Consider the following 15,598-nt stretch of genomic DNA (forward strand, 5'->3'; position numbering starts at 1 on the left):
TTGCAAGACTGGTAGCTATGTTCAGTTCCACCAATCAGCGGTTTACTTATGTAGCGTCAAGAATCTATCCCTGTGAAGTTCCTGCAAAAAAAATCCGTTCCGAGCCAGGCCTGAGAATTCAGAAATAAGTCGCTCAGCAATTCACATTCATGGGGTCTAAAGAACGCAGGTACTATCAGTAAATCACATTCAGATGCTAGTAACGATCTATACTGAAACAGGAGAAGCCAAACCATTTTCCATCAGAGTAGTGATACATTAAACTTAACTTAAGACAGAGCAGCTAATTTCCGCATCTGACAAGGCCTAGAACAACGGCATCAGAAAGGTGTCTGTTATTCCTCTGCGCTACCAAGTTTCAGCTAGAACGATGGCTGCAAATGCCATCTTTTCTTCTAGTCCTCCAGCATCGTTGTTCTAGAAGAAGGCTCGACTTCCATAGAACACCTTGGGAGACTTGTCCTGCGGGGCCCCGGCCGTCGGTTTCTTCGCCGCCGCGGTGCTCGAGTCGGTGCCGCTGGAGTCCGCGGGCGAAGCAGCACTGCCGCTCTTGTCGCTGCTGCCATTGTCCATGTCCAACGGGAGCTTCATCTTGGCCAGCGACTCGGTGAACTGCTGCATGCTCTTCATGTACATGTCCATGATCTCCTTCTGATTCACCTGCACCTCCTGCTCGAGCTTGAACCCGATCGGCGCCGGCGCCGGCTTGTCCACCGCGCTCTCAGACACGGCTGTGCAGGGCGAGTTCACCTGGACGGTGTGGGACGAATCGACCTCCGCCGCGTCCGCGGCTTCGGATGCCTTCTCCTCCTTCTGGCCTGCTGCTGATGAAAGGGCGTGGTTTCCTGACGGCTCCGAGGGGTTGGACTGCGGGGTGGCCGGGACGGCCGCGGCGGGGGACTGATCCGTGGTGGACACGCTGCTCACCGGCGTGTCGCTCCGGTAGGCGCCGGCACCGACCGAGTCGTCGGCGGTGCTGTTGTCCGTCGAGAAGCTCCGCACGACGCGCACGCCGGCGGCGTCGTGGGACTCTGTTGCGGCACCGTCCACGTCCTCTGACGTCAGGAGGCTCTCGGAGCTCTGCGGTTCCACGGCCGTGCACGGCAGCCCAACGTATTCTGAGAGCATGATCTGGTTTTCCTCCACGAGATTCAGGTCGGGGAACTCCATGTTCTCGTACTCTTTCCCCCCGTCAGCGGCGGCGTCCTCGTCCGCCAGAGCGGCTGGCTTGGGCGTGGGCGAGACGGGGATGACCTCGGGCACGACCCCGATGTAGGAGAGCTCGAGCTGCAGGAACCCGGCCGGGGAGTGGAAGAGGTCGTTGGTGGAGAGCGGGAACTCGGCGGCCAGGGTGCCGCCCTCGGCGGCCACGACGTCCGGGAGCGGCACGAGGGCGAAGCCCAGCAGCTGGTCCTGCAGGTAGTTCTTGACCCGGCTGAGCATCCACACCTCGCAGCGGAGCGGCGCGTCGACGTCCCGAGCGCGCACGCCGACGCGCACCGACTGGTCGAACACCGGGTTGCGGCCGCCGCCGTTGACGACCTGCGTCGACACCGCCGGCGCGCCCTGCCCCGGCAGCGACAGCCGCGTGTACACGTCCTGCTTGTGGTAGATGCAGATGTTCTGGATGTCCCGCGCGCTCCGCACGTGCACGTCCACGTACCCGATCAGCTCCTCCTCGCCCCCGCCGTTCGCCGGCACAGAGACCGCCTCCATCGGCTGCTGCTGCGACTCCATCAAGAGAAAACCTCTGCTGCTAGCCTGCAACTGTACCCACAGCAACGAATCGAAGGAAATTTCCATATAAGATTGCGATAATTTCCCATGTAAAGTACTAAATCGGAACAGGTGGAAGAGAAACAGATGGATGGTCAAAATCCAAGATTAGGTGCGCAGGGTGTAGACGAGGAGGAACTGTCGGCAGATGCTTACTACTACAGCGAGCCAAACCGCACCACCAGCTCCTCTAGGTTCTTGAACAGCCGCTCGCTCGTTTTGCAAATTATCACCACTCCGACTCGATTCAGCTACTATACTACTCAAACAGCAGGAGGAGACAAACAACACCTAAAATAGAGCTCCAGCGCCAACAAGAGGAGTCCTTCCCCCAGCCGCAACACTACCGCAAAAGGCGATCAAATTGATGCATAGGGTTCCATCCCAATAAAGGGAAAGGCGCAAGCAAGAGCTCAAATCCCATGGCAGAAAAAGGCAAGAAAAAAAAAGGAAATCTCAGAGCAGAACATGAGGGAGAGATTCGATGTCCAGCTTACCCTGTCCGTCGTCCTCGAGAAGAAAGAAGCAGCACCACTGGAATCACGCGGAGGAGGAGGAGGAGCAGCGGGCCGGGTGCAGGGGCAAGGGGGGAGGGGCTCGAGGATATAACGCCAAAGCCAAAGGGAATTAGGGCAGTAGCACGGGATTTGTTTATACTAGTCGCCTTTGCTTGCTTGCCTGACCGCCTTTCTTTTCTTTCCACTCCATTCACCTAACTTAAGCTTACTAGCTTTGTTTCCGTTTTCCTTGTTCAGCTTGTGCGATCAGCGAGGGGCATAGTACTACGTACACGGTATTATTGGCATGCGTGGGCTTTACTAGAGTGGTGAGCAGTAATTCAAAAGCGCTTATCTCTCCGGTCGACCGTGGAGTGCTGCTCGCGACCGCACACTTAGCCGTCAGCCAGTCTATACTGCACATGTTGCGGAGAATCGAGAAATTGTTACTACTGCTGGTACTACTCCTACACGTTGCTTTTTTAACGGACCGGGTGGAAAAATACGGGAGCGGGGAGGAAAAGGGTCGCAGAAAGTCGGGGGAGGGAGCCGAGGCAGCAGCGGGTGCCAAAAAGTCAAAGGGATTATTCCGCCGGCCTGTCCGGGCTTGGAGGCTTGCGGCGGCAGCGCGTGACGAGGGGAGCCAATGGCGTGCGCCCACCTGCCGTGGGGCCGCCGCGTACGCCATGGAAAGAAGGCTTTTTTCATGGCTGCGTTTTCTTCTTTCTTTTTTGTTCAACCGGAACCGTCTGGGAGAGTTCGGGCGCGCGGGTGGGTGTGGTTGTGGGTGGGGACGCGTCGCTGTCGGCTTGGGGGACCCGGCGCGACCGCACGCTTGCGCAGAGTTTTCAGAGTGGATATCATCCCTTTCTCTGCTCTGCTCTTGCTCTGCGGCCGCCATCATTCGCCGCCTCCTCGCTTCATCGGCGGTGACTAGCGGTGCAGGTGCATGTCAGGGAAGGGGGGTGGGCTTTTTTTTTTACAGCTCCGTTTTGCTGCATTTGCGGCTTTTGCTTGCTCGGTGCACGGCAGATCGAAGAGGAGCATGGTGCATGGGCAGAGGCAGAGGCAGACGACCGACGTGGCCTTTCCGGCGGTGGCCCTGCGCCGACGGGATCCGTGGGCACTTGAAATCATTTCAGTATCTTTGGATAAGCATTCGGCGTACCGCTGGGCAATATCCAAACATAAGCGTGAGGCGATGTACTTCCCGTCAAAAAAAAAGCTGAGGCGATGTACATTAATTAACAAAACCGTATGGGAAACTTTTAAAACCACATGTGCGATTTAAACATCTTCACCAAGCTCGATAAACTACTAACAAACTAGTGCAGTGTACGTATGCTACTACTGTATGAGGAGTTTTTTTTTCTGTGGGTGTGGTTTGGTTTTCGCACGAGGTCTTGTTGGGTGTGAGTGTATTTTTTAGTCACTAGTGTTTTGTTATTTGAGGCGTTTGGGTGTTCATCAAAAACTCTCAAAAATCCGAAACAATAGCGTTTTTTAGGAAAACACTAATACGAGGAGTGTTTTAATTTGGTTAAAAAAATGATGTGTTTTGTGAGGAAAGCTAGAGATAGCCCCTCAAAATCCTTCGTGTAACAAACAACCATTTGGGGTTTCTAATGTTTTTCAATTTAGAGTGAATAATACCCTAAATTTATTTTAAATGAAAAACTTTAGTACCAAACAAGCGTTTAGGGAGAGCATTATTGATCTCTCGGCCTTCATCCAAGAGCCCAAGATAATGCACACAAGCCACGATGGAATACACCGTCGTTTCACTGAGTCTAAAGGAAGAAAAAAAGATGATTCGGACAAATATGCGTTAACTGAAAAAAGACACGATGAAGTTTCACTGTTTCACACAGTGCTTTTGGCGCTTCTGCATCTAGATAGTTTACATAAGATCAGCAGGTGCCCGGTGCCCGCTGCACGAGTTGTGCGTGGCGATCTTAGCCCAAAACGCGATGGATGTTGTGTTCCACGTATCGACGAAGCATATATGTTTGTCGTGGCAAACTGAGAGTTGCCGTCTTGTTCCACGTATGGAGCAGTTTTCAGAACTATGATGCGCACGTACTCCGCAGGCTATGACGACGACACGCGTGAAACAACGTCGGTGGGTACGGTGCATGCATGTTGGACCGCCGTGAGGTGGTTCTCGGAATTTCGGCGCCTAAGCATGCTTTGAACGGCGTTTTACTCGCCAGGTGTGTGGTCGTGAGACCGGAAATGCCACGTATTTGCGATGGTGTGCTCGATATTAAAGGGAATCACATTCATCTTCTAAAAAAGAACCAATGTACGGAGTACATGCATTGCAGCTCTATGGGTCAGTCACATGGTTGGACCATTTCACACATCTGTGGAAAGATTTCTCTCATGCAACCTGGATTTCAGGTGTCACTGATTTAGAAAAGTCTGATTTTGGATTCCTCAGGTGTGGCAAAATATTGTGTCTCAATTTGGATTGCCCCACCTTAAACAATAAAATGTGCATGGCAAAAAAGTGCGACAAATGTTAACCATCTTAATATACCAACCAAACATGCCCTAACATAGCAAATGATATATAAAACCACGTCAAATGGTTAGGATAAAAAGTGAAGTTTACTTCTATTTAAAAGATGTCACGGAGGATGAGTATCAAGTATCAGGTGGCAACCAGTATTAGGGTGCGTTCTTTTCGGTTTCTAGACCGGCTTATTTTAGAAGTTGTCCTCGTCTAGCTTTCTGGAGAAGCCGCATCACAAATTTAACTAGACTTTCAAAACAGTTTAAACCAAACTAGATTGGTAGTTTAATTAAATTTAGGTAGCGACTTCTCCAAGAAACTGGAATAGAATAGCTTGTTAGAAAAGCCGGTACAGAAAGCCGAAAAAAACTGACCCTCGGTTTGTGCAGGTCGATCGGCAAACTCTTTAAGAAAGAAGCACGCCAGCTTTTCCACCGCCAGGGGTCTGTCCATGTAACTTTTTATCTTGGTGCTCAAGGACACATGCGGATGTAAATGCTATGACCTGAAAGGTGGCATCAACTTGTACTTGATTGCTAGCTACTCGAGTGTGAGTATCTGCTTGCATGACGATCCAAATCTGCAATAACCTCTTGCCGTAGTTACCTGGTTGCCAAAGGCTTCTTCTCTCGCAGTAGATTTTCAATATTAGGTGAGGAAATAATAAGATTTCGGTGGGACAAATACACTACAATTTCTATTTGTTTCTTATTTCCTTTTTAATTCTTTACTTATGATAAAAGAATTTTAAAATTTATTGAGTGGGGCGGACCCCACCCAATCACATGGCTGGTCCGCCCCTGTTCTCTCGTCCTCCCACTAGCAAAGCCATACTTGTAACTTCCCTAATAAAATCGTGATACAAAAATACATTCTCACCCAAAGTGTAATAATCATGCAGCACTGCAATCACACTACTGCTAGATACAGATCGGACGTTGTTAGCAGTGTAGCACTGCCACAACTTTCGACTGGAAGAAGGGAAAACAGATCCGAGGTGCATGCACCGGCCGGCCACAGTGTTCTCACACTCTTCCCCTTGATGAAATATCGCCATTGATTAATTAGGCAGGATGCACGACGCGGATCGAGATCCAAGCCCCAGCTGCCGCTATATACAGTGAGTTTTAGTTGCCATAGTACGTACTATAGCCTACCACGGCGATCAGGCGACACGACATACCCCTGTTCCGATCTCGTGCAGTTTAACTGTTTTGCCGTGCAATAATGGCCACGATACGGGACAGATATGCATGCAAAATTGAGCATCGTAACGGCCGATGATAAGGCGCGGTGACCGAGTCCTGTGCCGGTGTACACATGCAGCTAGCTATATATAGATGGTTACGTACGAGCATGGTGTACGTGTAGAGCCGGCCTTAGCTAAGCAGCTGGGCTGGGCGGCTCACCGAGCTTTCTTCCAACTTCCAAGCCGGGGCGAGGAAAATACGGTCGTCACTTTCCACGGAATTGAATGCGTATCCTATCCCTATCCACGCAGGCCCCATCCGGTTCGAGTCGTCGTGATTGACACGGTCGAGTGGCAACAAATGCTGGTGATGCACGCCGCAGGGACGTTCAGTTTGGCTCCATGCATGCCTCGTTGTTCTTTACCTTAATTGCAGATGGACTTTGAAGGGGAATGGTATGGAACGTTTACCTTCTCCATAGCTGACAAAACCCAATGAAGATGAAAACATATGGAACCTGAAGAAACTTCTGTCGGAAAGGACAGCTGTAGCTAGCTAACCACTAAGTACATATCTATACCTCTGCGTAGAAACTGTCCGAGGAGTGAGTGATCCATAATTCCATACGGCCTTTGGGAGATCGCGGTCACTGGGTACAAAATGAACAAGGTTGTTGTTCAGAAAAACCTGTACTAATAAAATCTGAAGAAACTTTTGTCAAGAACGGCTGATAAAATCACTCAAGGACGGAGATAGAGGCCAAAAAAAGAAGAGATACCACAAGGATCGATCCAGGACCGCACCGCCGTACTGTCTCGAGGATCCGGTGGTTAATTAACAGCGCATTTAAACAGGAGCTCGATGGCGCTCCGTGCCATTTAGCGGCTGGAACGCAAGCAGCAGCTGAGGTCCCGGACGAGATCGCGCGATCGAATCTATGGTCCCTCCGGAAAAACACTTGCTCCCAAAAACAAGAGATCCGTCATAATAAGCCGCGCCGCGGAACAAAGCACCTCCCTCGCCATCGGCACATGGCCATTGCCGCCGCGTCCGTACGGCCTGGAATCAGCATCTGGGTGCCGGCCTGCCGGGGAATCGCTTATTATTCGGCGAGCTCGCATACACCGCGTTTGGCGAGAATTTCCCAGTCCGATGCCTCGATCCACCGGTTCAGGCCGGGATATCTTTCTCTCTTTCTTTTTTCTTCGTTCAGGTTCCGTGTTGCACTCGGGCAGCAGAGGTAGCAGCAACGGCATGCATCGACACACAGTTCGCTCCCAAGCGCGAGCAAACACGGTCTTTCATCATTGGGGACGAGGACACGACAGAGGCTGCGTGAGTTCGGTAGGAAAAGGAACAGCGGCAGGGATCTATTTACAGATCACGGGCACGTACATAGTACTCCGTAGTTTATACGAGCCGCCAGGTAGGTACTAACAACGATCGGGTGCGTATTTTATTTGGCGGCCGGCCGGCTGCTGCATGAGGACCTTTGTTGGCCCCCGTCGGCGAAGCGTCAGTCAGGTCTCCGGCCCCCGGTTTGGAATCTGTTGAAGCTTTTTTCTATGTGATGACCACGGACAACCACCACCCATTTAAGATTTCGGAGTAGTAAAAAAGATGGGAATGCTTGCTGGCTGCTTTACGACAGGGCTTTTGCTCACGCGCACTGTTCCTGACTCTTCCACAAGTGGTGTACTATATCCATTTTATTTCTGAACCCTGAACAAGTGGTAATATGGTTATGTGGGTATAGTATAGTATACTTTGAGTCTGAAAGATATCCTACCTGTAGACTCGTTGTTGCAAGCTGTTAAACTCGCGACTCGGGAGGGAAATTCGGCTTGCTCGCCGAGTTAATTTATATGGCCTGTGGCCCTCTTCACGTCTCGATTGGGTTTGGTCAAATGTATACACATCTCCATCGGAGTACGTGAACGATCAAGCAGATTGGAATCGACGTCACAGGTCGCATCCTCGCAAGCACACACACTCTAGCTGTAAACAACAGAAACATGAGGATGAGCGAGTCAGCTCAGCTCTGGAGCCTCAGATGGCGCAGCGCAACAGGATAGCGTCCACGGAACTGTGGTTCTCCTGGTTCGTTAGGCAGGTCGTTTTCTGACGCTAAAATTTTTGTGCGGATGGGAGCGAGCAAATCTCTCTCCAGAGCGGCAACAATCATCTAGTGGTGGCAAGGAACAGGGAGCAACCGGGAGACGGGTCCTAGCTCCAGCTAGCCAGGACAGCGACATGAGAGTATGCAGATAAGCAGATTGTGCAGTGTACTGGAGCTGATCCTCACTGTGCTGCCACACGAAATTCGTGAATATTCAGCCAAGTATTTACTCATCCCTAGTTCATGTGTTGCATCTCTTTTAAATTTAGGAACCAGTGTAGTCATAGACGGAGGGGACTCTGCTCATGCCAGCCAGCCGGTCAAGGAATGGTCGGCAGGTTTGATCCATCACAGCTATCCATAATCACAGCAACAAGCATCACTGCAGACGTCACGAGGTATGTTCAGTAGTGCCAGTTCAATCCTACTGGAAGGAGCTTCTATACACATCAGACAGATGGGCTAAATGGTCAAAATGCCTGAGTTACAAATCAGCAGATCTTATCTGGCAGAAACACCTTGGATTCATATGAAAACATACCAGCTGGAGCAGGAGCAGGAGCAATCAAGACATGTTTGCAGAACAAGTCACACTAGATAGCAAGGTGCAGAGGAATTTGGACTCCAAAACATCAGGTAAAAAAAGACATGGTTTGGCTATCCAAACATTCCCCTCACCTCAGGAAGCCAAGCAAACATACGGCATTACCACCCTAACATCCTATACACAGCTACAACTCAGTACCACATAAGTACCTTAGCAACAACTCAAATCCTCCCTAAATACTACATGAATCCTCCTCACCTCGACCGATGTTAGTAACCAACCATCTAACCGTCCATCCATCGCTCGCAGACCACATATGTATTCACATCGCCGAACCAAAAGCCAGCTGTTATTTACACATGATCATCGCGCCCCATCATTACTGGGCAGCTCCATTCTCAATACCCAGACCAAGAACAGAGCAGACGAGCTCATAGACAAAACGAAGCATAATTTCTGCATTTCACCATATCAGTGGTGCAGTACCTAGCCAGCTTGTAGCTTTGCAAGATTAGTAGTGCATTACCGAGCCATGCTCGTAGCTGCAACTGGTCCAACTCTGCAGCCACCGCCTTGGCGCTGCTCGCGCAGGTAACCAAGCAAAGTCTCAGCCTGCAAATCATACGACTGAACATAAGTGACTCCAGAATTTGGGATCAATATTCAGGTTCAGCAAAGTTAATAGAACTTACATACTAAGACAGACATGAGAATGGGTAGTTGTCGCAAAATACACAAACTCTAGTGGCAAAACTAGTAAGCATGTTAGTAGTTTCCATAGGAAATCTCACCACATATGGTTTCATATGAAATTTTTATGTCTCCTCGTTTTCTAGAGACATCAACTATTGATTTTGGTCGAAGGACCAAGCTACGAACAAAAGAACTGTAGTTTTGACTAGCAGAAGAGAGGACACGCATTCTCCTGTACTTCCAGGATTTAGCAGATCCTGGACGGTACTTAAGAAGTGCGAAATTAAACAAGTGCATATCTCCACCATGTGAACAGAATCTACAAGTCAACAGCTGGTTTGATCAGTACAAGGCAATCCATACGAAATAATATGGTGGCTTCTAAAGAAACACAAGTTAATTTGAATATTTTTGAAGACCGAGTAGAAATCTACCAAAACCCAAGTACATGCACGCTGCCATTTTCTCATTCCATATTTAATATACTTTTTTAGTACTTAGTGTCAATCGATTTCAATCAAACTCGTAACTGATGAATTCGTTGGACACTGTTCAGTACAATGACAGTCCATTAAAAGCTCAAACTCGAGACTGGCACTGCATCAATATACTAACAATCACCAATTGTTACCACTAACACAATAATAAGCATCGATATACCAATCACCAATTGTTAGCACTAGCACAATATTCAGCAAATCGATCCAATATAAAGATTGTATTAGCAAGAGGGATGTGAAGCATACCTTGTGCTTAGCACGAGCAGAGCCGGACTGTGAGAGAGCGACAAGCGGTGGGATGGCCCCCTCTCGAACAAGGAGCGCACGGTTGCTGGAGCACTCGGAGCAGAGCTGCAGCAGGGCCACCACGGCGAACTCCTTCTCCCTTGCAGGGCCGTCCTCGATGGTCTCAACCAGTGCGGGTATCCCGCCAGCTTCCACGACAGCATCACGGCCCTCGGCTATGCTGGCAAGGCTCGCAAGAACCACCATTGCTTTCTCGGACGTCCCAGTGCCACGCTCGCCAATGAGGAGCACGAGCGGCAGGACGGCACCGGCGCTCACGGCGCGCTCCTTGTTCCGGCGCGCCGAGCAGAGACGGTAGAGCGTGGTGAGCGCGTCCTTCTTTCCGCGGGTGGAGCCCGCGGAGAGCAGCGACACAAGCGGCGCGATGGCGCCGCACGCGCCGATGGTGGCGCGGTTCTCCTCGATGCCCGACAGGCTGAGCAGCGCGCACGCGGCGTTCTGCTTGGCCGACGCCGTGCCGGTCCGCAGCGCGTAGACGAGCGGCTTGATGGCGCCCGCCGCCGTGATGGCCGACCGGTTCCGCTCCTCCAGCGAGAGGTTCAGCAGCGCCGTCACCGCGTTCTCCTGCGCCACCGGGTCGGTGCTCCGCAGCAGCGGCACCAGCGCCGGGATCGCCCCGGAGACGCCGACCAGCTCGCGGATGTCGGAGCGGTGCTTCGCCAGCAGCCTTATCCTGGCCGCGGCCGTGCGCCGCGCGTCTGGCGCGGCGTCCGGCCCGAGCGCCTGCACGCACGCCAGCACGAACGGCTCCACGCGCTCCAGCGGCGCCGCGTCCACGGACAGATCCATCGACTCCAGATCATTCAGATCCACGGCGGCCAGCCGCTCCGGGGCGTCGGATCTGGGCGTGGCCGTCGCGGCGGCCGCCGCCAGCCGCTCGAGCTCCCCGGAGATATCCGAGTTGAAGCTGGAGTAGTCGGAGAAGTCCCTGGACAGCTCGAGCATCTCCGTGGCCGCGGCGTTGGCGGAGGAGGACTTGGCGACGGCCGCCGGGTGCGCGGGCCCCGCGGTGGCCGCCAGCTCGCTGAGGTGGAAGTCGATGACGGAGTCCGTGAGGTTCTCCATGTCCGAGTCGCCACCCTCGTCGGCGGCGGCAACGCGCAGGGGGGACCCTGGTCCGGGAGGCGAGTCCGGGTGCAGCAGCGCGGAGCGGATGGTGCGCATGGAGTAGCCCGGGCGGCGCGCCGCAGCCGCCGTCGACGACGACGACGCGCAAGACGGGCTCTGCTTGGGCGACAGGATCTGGGAGCCAGCGGCGGCGAGCGAGACCATGGCGTGCGTCGGCGGGTGCGGTGGTGGTGATGCTGATGAGGGGAAAGGCTGGTGGTTGAGCTGCTGGGAGAGGCAATGGATGATGTCCTAGTACAAGTAAAATGGGCGTACACGTATACGATGCCTTCCCTTCCCCGTGCACAGTGTGAGTTCTAGTTCACCCACTCCGCACCCGAACGGAATGAGATGGTGGTGGTAGTGCGGTGTGGATCTTTGTAGCCCCCCTTTTCCCTTTCCCTCCCTTCCCCGGGTTGACGACGGACAGGTGTCGATTCTTGCCATGCCTTGCGGCTGCATCAAACCTCGCTCCAGTCCCCACTCCTCAGCCTTCTCGTTTACATGTGGGACAAGGCGCTCTTTGCCCCGACTTGTCAGTGCAGGAAGTGGCGAGTGCATGAAGTGCATGTGGGGCGGTCAGAACCTGGGGGAAGGGGAATTCAGCTGCGGAAAGCGCCAGTGTGCCAGTGGCTGGCCACACCACCGGGTTTTTTTTTTTTACTTTTTGTGGCTGTGGAAGCAAGGAATCGCCTTTTTTTTTTTTCCGTTTGTTTGTTCCGGCCCCGTGCCAGCCAGCCAACGACCCGGCCCTGGCGAACCGCGCTCCTGCGCGGCGACGGCATCGTCCTACTCTATCGGATGGTTGTGCCGAGCTTCGTTCAACGGATGGGCGAGCGCCGGCCGAGCTTTGGAGATCTGCGCCGTCGTGCGCCTTTTTTCCCCAGGGGAGCAGCGAGCAGTGGTGGACGCCCTGGTAACCACGCCCACGCGCGGTCAAAAGGATCATCGCCGGGCTCACGGCACGGGGGACGCATCGCTTCGGGTCGGAGCGGTGAAAGCTGAAAAAATGACTCGGAATTCCACAAAGTTACTACTCGATGAGTAACGGGCAGGCACGATGCGTGCCGTGGCCGGGCCGGGCGGTGGTGTACGTTGGCTTGTTGTTAGCCGCACACGACGGTGATGTCTCCCTTCTTTTTGCACGCACGGATCGCGTCATGATGCTAGCTTTGCTTCAGTTGGCTTCGATGGCCGTGTGCTATCATGAGCTTTTTCCTACAGTGCTGCAAATCGAGTACGCCACGGAGTGATGCGGGAGGCGTTAATACGTACGGTAGCGATCTCGCGTAACTCGGCGACGTTGCTTAACTGCAAGTGGCCGTGTGTTAGCTTAGCCAATATTCCTAAGCAAAGATTCTCCGACCTGCAAACAAACACGAGCATTCGAGTTCGTTTTGACGACAAGTAACGAGACTTTGGTGTACTCCCTCTGTTTCACAATAAAACGTGTACGGATTTTTTTCATTTGTTTCATAATATATCTCATTTTTCTCTTGGTATCCGTACCTGACCAATAACCATTCACATCCATTTATTATTAACTCGGTATGAGTGATCAGGCAATAAAAACAAGAACTGTCTTAGTTCAAGTGCACAAATCTTTATGAGGTGTATTTTGAAATGTAGGAAGTACTAACTTGTTCAATACTCTCTCCATTTCACAAAAAATGACGCTCTCGCTTTTCGAGGTCGAACTTTGACCAACGATTAGACCAATTGTATGCAGATTATATATTACAAATTTTATATCGTTGGAATGATTTTTGAAATACAGAGCCAATGATATAATTTTTGTAACACATAAACCTCAAATAATTAATCTAACTGTTGGTCAAAGCAAAATCTTAAAATGCGTGCGTGCCATTTTTTATGAAATGGAGAGAGTAGTAAATTAGTAGATTATTGATACTTATTCAACACATAAGTAGATGATTCGTACTGAAAGTTGAATTAGACAAAACACCTAGTATTGTGAATGAATTACTCCGTCCGTGCCATATTAAATGATTTTTTATTACATGTATCTAGACGCTTTTTAGGCATAGATACATTAATATTTGGACAAATTTAAGTCATTTAAGATGGAACTGAGGGAGTAGCTTTTTTTTTTATAGGAGCGGATGAATTAGTTTTTTTTAGAGGGAATGAATTAGTTGAACGAAACTAACATCTGGAAACCAACTTTTCCAGACCTCGACTCTTCGAAGATTGTAATCAGCCACTAGGACGCACAAACCTATTTCTATGGTGCCACGTGTGTCGGCCCAAGTACTCGCGTCCTAGGCCTACAACAAAACCAGGACCCGAACCGTTCGGCCGCGCGAGTCCAGCCAACCTACGACAAGGCCCAGCCATCCTTTGTTCTAAAAAGGCCCAGCCATCCAAGCTCGTTTGAAAATCCACTCCAAACACAGAAAAAACTCAATAGGCCGGCACATTAAGAGCTGTGTCAGTTTTTTTTCATTTTTTTCTTATTGATAGTATTATTTTAGGTTTTTTAGTTCCTCATATGCTTCAACAATAGATGTTTCTCAGGTGGCAATATATATTTTCACCGATACTCAATGGTTTTTTTGTTTTCTGTTTCAATTCAACGATCACAGAACAATTCATTGAGCGAAGTGAACTCCAATAATTCGCAAAAAAAAAGTAATTCCAATACATGTACTTCTTTCATAGATATTGAAATATGTTTTCAGAAATAATATACGTGTTTGCTTTTATAATCTCTAAGAACATTTTTGAGTTGCAAGGACATTTATACGATACACACGAACTGACAAACATTTCGATGAACGCTGGAGCAATTGTTTCATGAGAGAAGAGCTCTTCGGATAGCCATGGATGGGTAGGTGATGACAGTTTTCTTGTAACATTGGATAACTTGGCGGTCCAAATGTGACAAATTAATTGATAAAAGGTTTATTTCACCCCCAAACAGAGGATTAACTCCTATTCCCCTCCCAGCAGTAGTCAAAATGTCTGCATCATTAAGCACCGGAAGTGTGACAAACATTGTGTTCATGTTTATTTGCCATGTCTATACTATTTGTAAAGTTTCGAGTTGGTGGGGAGTCCAGTCGTCCCGTACTAACACGTAGGATATCCAAATATGGAGACTCCAGCTCAAATCATAGACTTTGTGGCATGTGGCATATCATAGAGTGCAGGCTATTGGCTGACGGGACGTACTACTCTGATCTTGAAAACACTATCATTCGGACAAGGACACAATCAATCTTTTAAATTGTTCGTAGCAAAAAGAAATTTTGTAAATTGTTGACTGATTTTATAAATACTTAGATGGATTCATGAAAATCATATGCATGGGTTTGTTTTGAAACATAATTTCACCATGTTATACTATTTTGCTTTATAAATATACTTAGAGATATTTGATTATTTTTAAAATATACCACGGCGCTGCAGCCACGCTGACAACTGCCGTCGCAACTCCGCTCTGCCACGGATACCACCGGCACGGGAGAAGAAGAGGTAAATGCATTTGATTATATTCTTTTTCTCTGACGTTTCTACACAGTACGAGCATGCATTTGTTTTGCAATGATTCCTATGTGTGTCGTGAGAGGATACGTTTCAATGTTGCAAATATTGCATGCACGCACGATTGGTGATACTATGATGAGTTTGAGACTGATGTTGCAAAGGTTGAACAAAATGTTGCATGTGAGATTTTGATGCTACGATGATCGAACGGAAGATTTGAAGTTCTAAGATAATCTAACGGCTGAGGTGGATGCGGATCCCAAGCTAGGATCAGCCGGCAGACGCCTAGCGCTGCCCAATTAACAAAGTGGTCTCCTCTAACGTTTCTCCTATATTTGTTTTTATTTGTATTGTGAAAAAAGGGATTGCCCTCAGCTTTATTAACAAAGCCATAGACCATTTCTCCCATTCGATGAATACAGCAGCTCTCTTGCTGTCTTTAAAAAGAAAAATACTTCACGTCCGTGCTATAGGTTTATTCGGTTCAGGGGTCTTCCTTTTAGTTGTACTCCGTACCTTTTACGGATCACACATGACTTGAAATACGAAAATAACACAACCAATCTACCTGCTGTGTCTATGACTTTAAGCAGGTGTTTTTCATTTGAGCTAAACAATGCGGAAGTTGTTACCCCAGCGCTCTCAAGATCTCGTCCCTACGGCTATCTACAGACGCCCAGACGGGGCTGAATTCAAATGCGCGGTTTAGATCAGGAGATTGTTTGCCCGAGGCTTTTCGCAGGCGGCAGGGCATAACGTTGAGACGGTCAGTCATGGGTATCGGTCTGTCGGAGGATATTGCAGACATGGAGCTGCAGCGACGGAGTAGGAGGCT

The 15,598-nt window shown here is 50.0% G+C and overlaps 2 protein-coding genes across 3 annotated transcripts; both read right to left on the minus strand.

Annotated features, from left to right (window-relative positions):
• Positions 1-173: 173 nt before the first annotated feature.
• On the minus strand, positions 174-2,598 carry LOC100836313. Of its 2 annotated transcripts, none has more exons than XM_010237987.3 (2): positions 2,274-2,598; positions 174-1,767 (listed from the first exon to the last, which is right to left on the minus strand). In XM_010237987.3, the coding sequence occupies exon 2, from the start codon at positions 1,735-1,737 to the stop codon at positions 418-420; it is 1,320 nt and encodes a 439-aa protein (XP_010236289.1). In that variant the 5' UTR covers positions 1,738-1,767; positions 2,274-2,598; the 3' UTR covers positions 174-417. The 2 variants fall into 2 exon arrangements, with proteins under 2 accessions (XP_010236289.1, XP_003562809.1); XM_003562761.4 differs by lacking the exon at positions 2,274-2,598 and adding an exon at positions 1,933-2,267.
• A 6,003-nt stretch (positions 2,599-8,601) lies between these two features.
• LOC100835388 (U-box domain-containing protein 4) lies at positions 8,602-11,631 on the minus strand. The gene is made up of 2 exons (XM_003562758.4): positions 10,087-11,631; positions 8,602-9,259 (listed from the first exon to the last, which is right to left on the minus strand). Exons 1-2 carry the CDS (start codon positions 11,416-11,418, stop codon positions 9,170-9,172), a joined length of 1,422 nt encoding a protein of 473 aa, XP_003562806.1. The 5' UTR covers positions 11,419-11,631; the 3' UTR covers positions 8,602-9,169.
• Positions 11,632-15,598: the final 3,967 nt, after the last annotated feature.

Source organism: Brachypodium distachyon, chromosome 1, assembly GCF_000005505.3.
Source record: "Brachypodium distachyon strain Bd21 chromosome 1, Brachypodium_distachyon_v3.0, whole genome shotgun sequence".
In the NCBI taxonomy this organism is placed as follows: Eukaryota; Viridiplantae; Streptophyta; class Magnoliopsida; order Poales; family Poaceae; genus Brachypodium; species Brachypodium distachyon.

Bases quoted from the DNA above. Each gene is read 5' to 3' on its own strand.
- LOC100836313 (XM_010237987.3), bottom strand. From the start codon at position 1,737: ATGGAGTCGCAGCAGCAGCCGATGGAGGCGGTCTCTGTGCCGGCGAAC.
- LOC100835388 (XM_003562758.4), bottom strand. From the start codon at position 11,418: ATGGTCTCGCTCGCCGCCGCTGGCTCCCAGATCCTGTCGCCCAAGCAG. The intron at 9,260-10,086 runs GTATGCTTCACA...TATGATTTGCAG, and splicing joins CTGCTCGTGCTAAGCACAAG to GCTGAGACTTTGCTTGGTTA.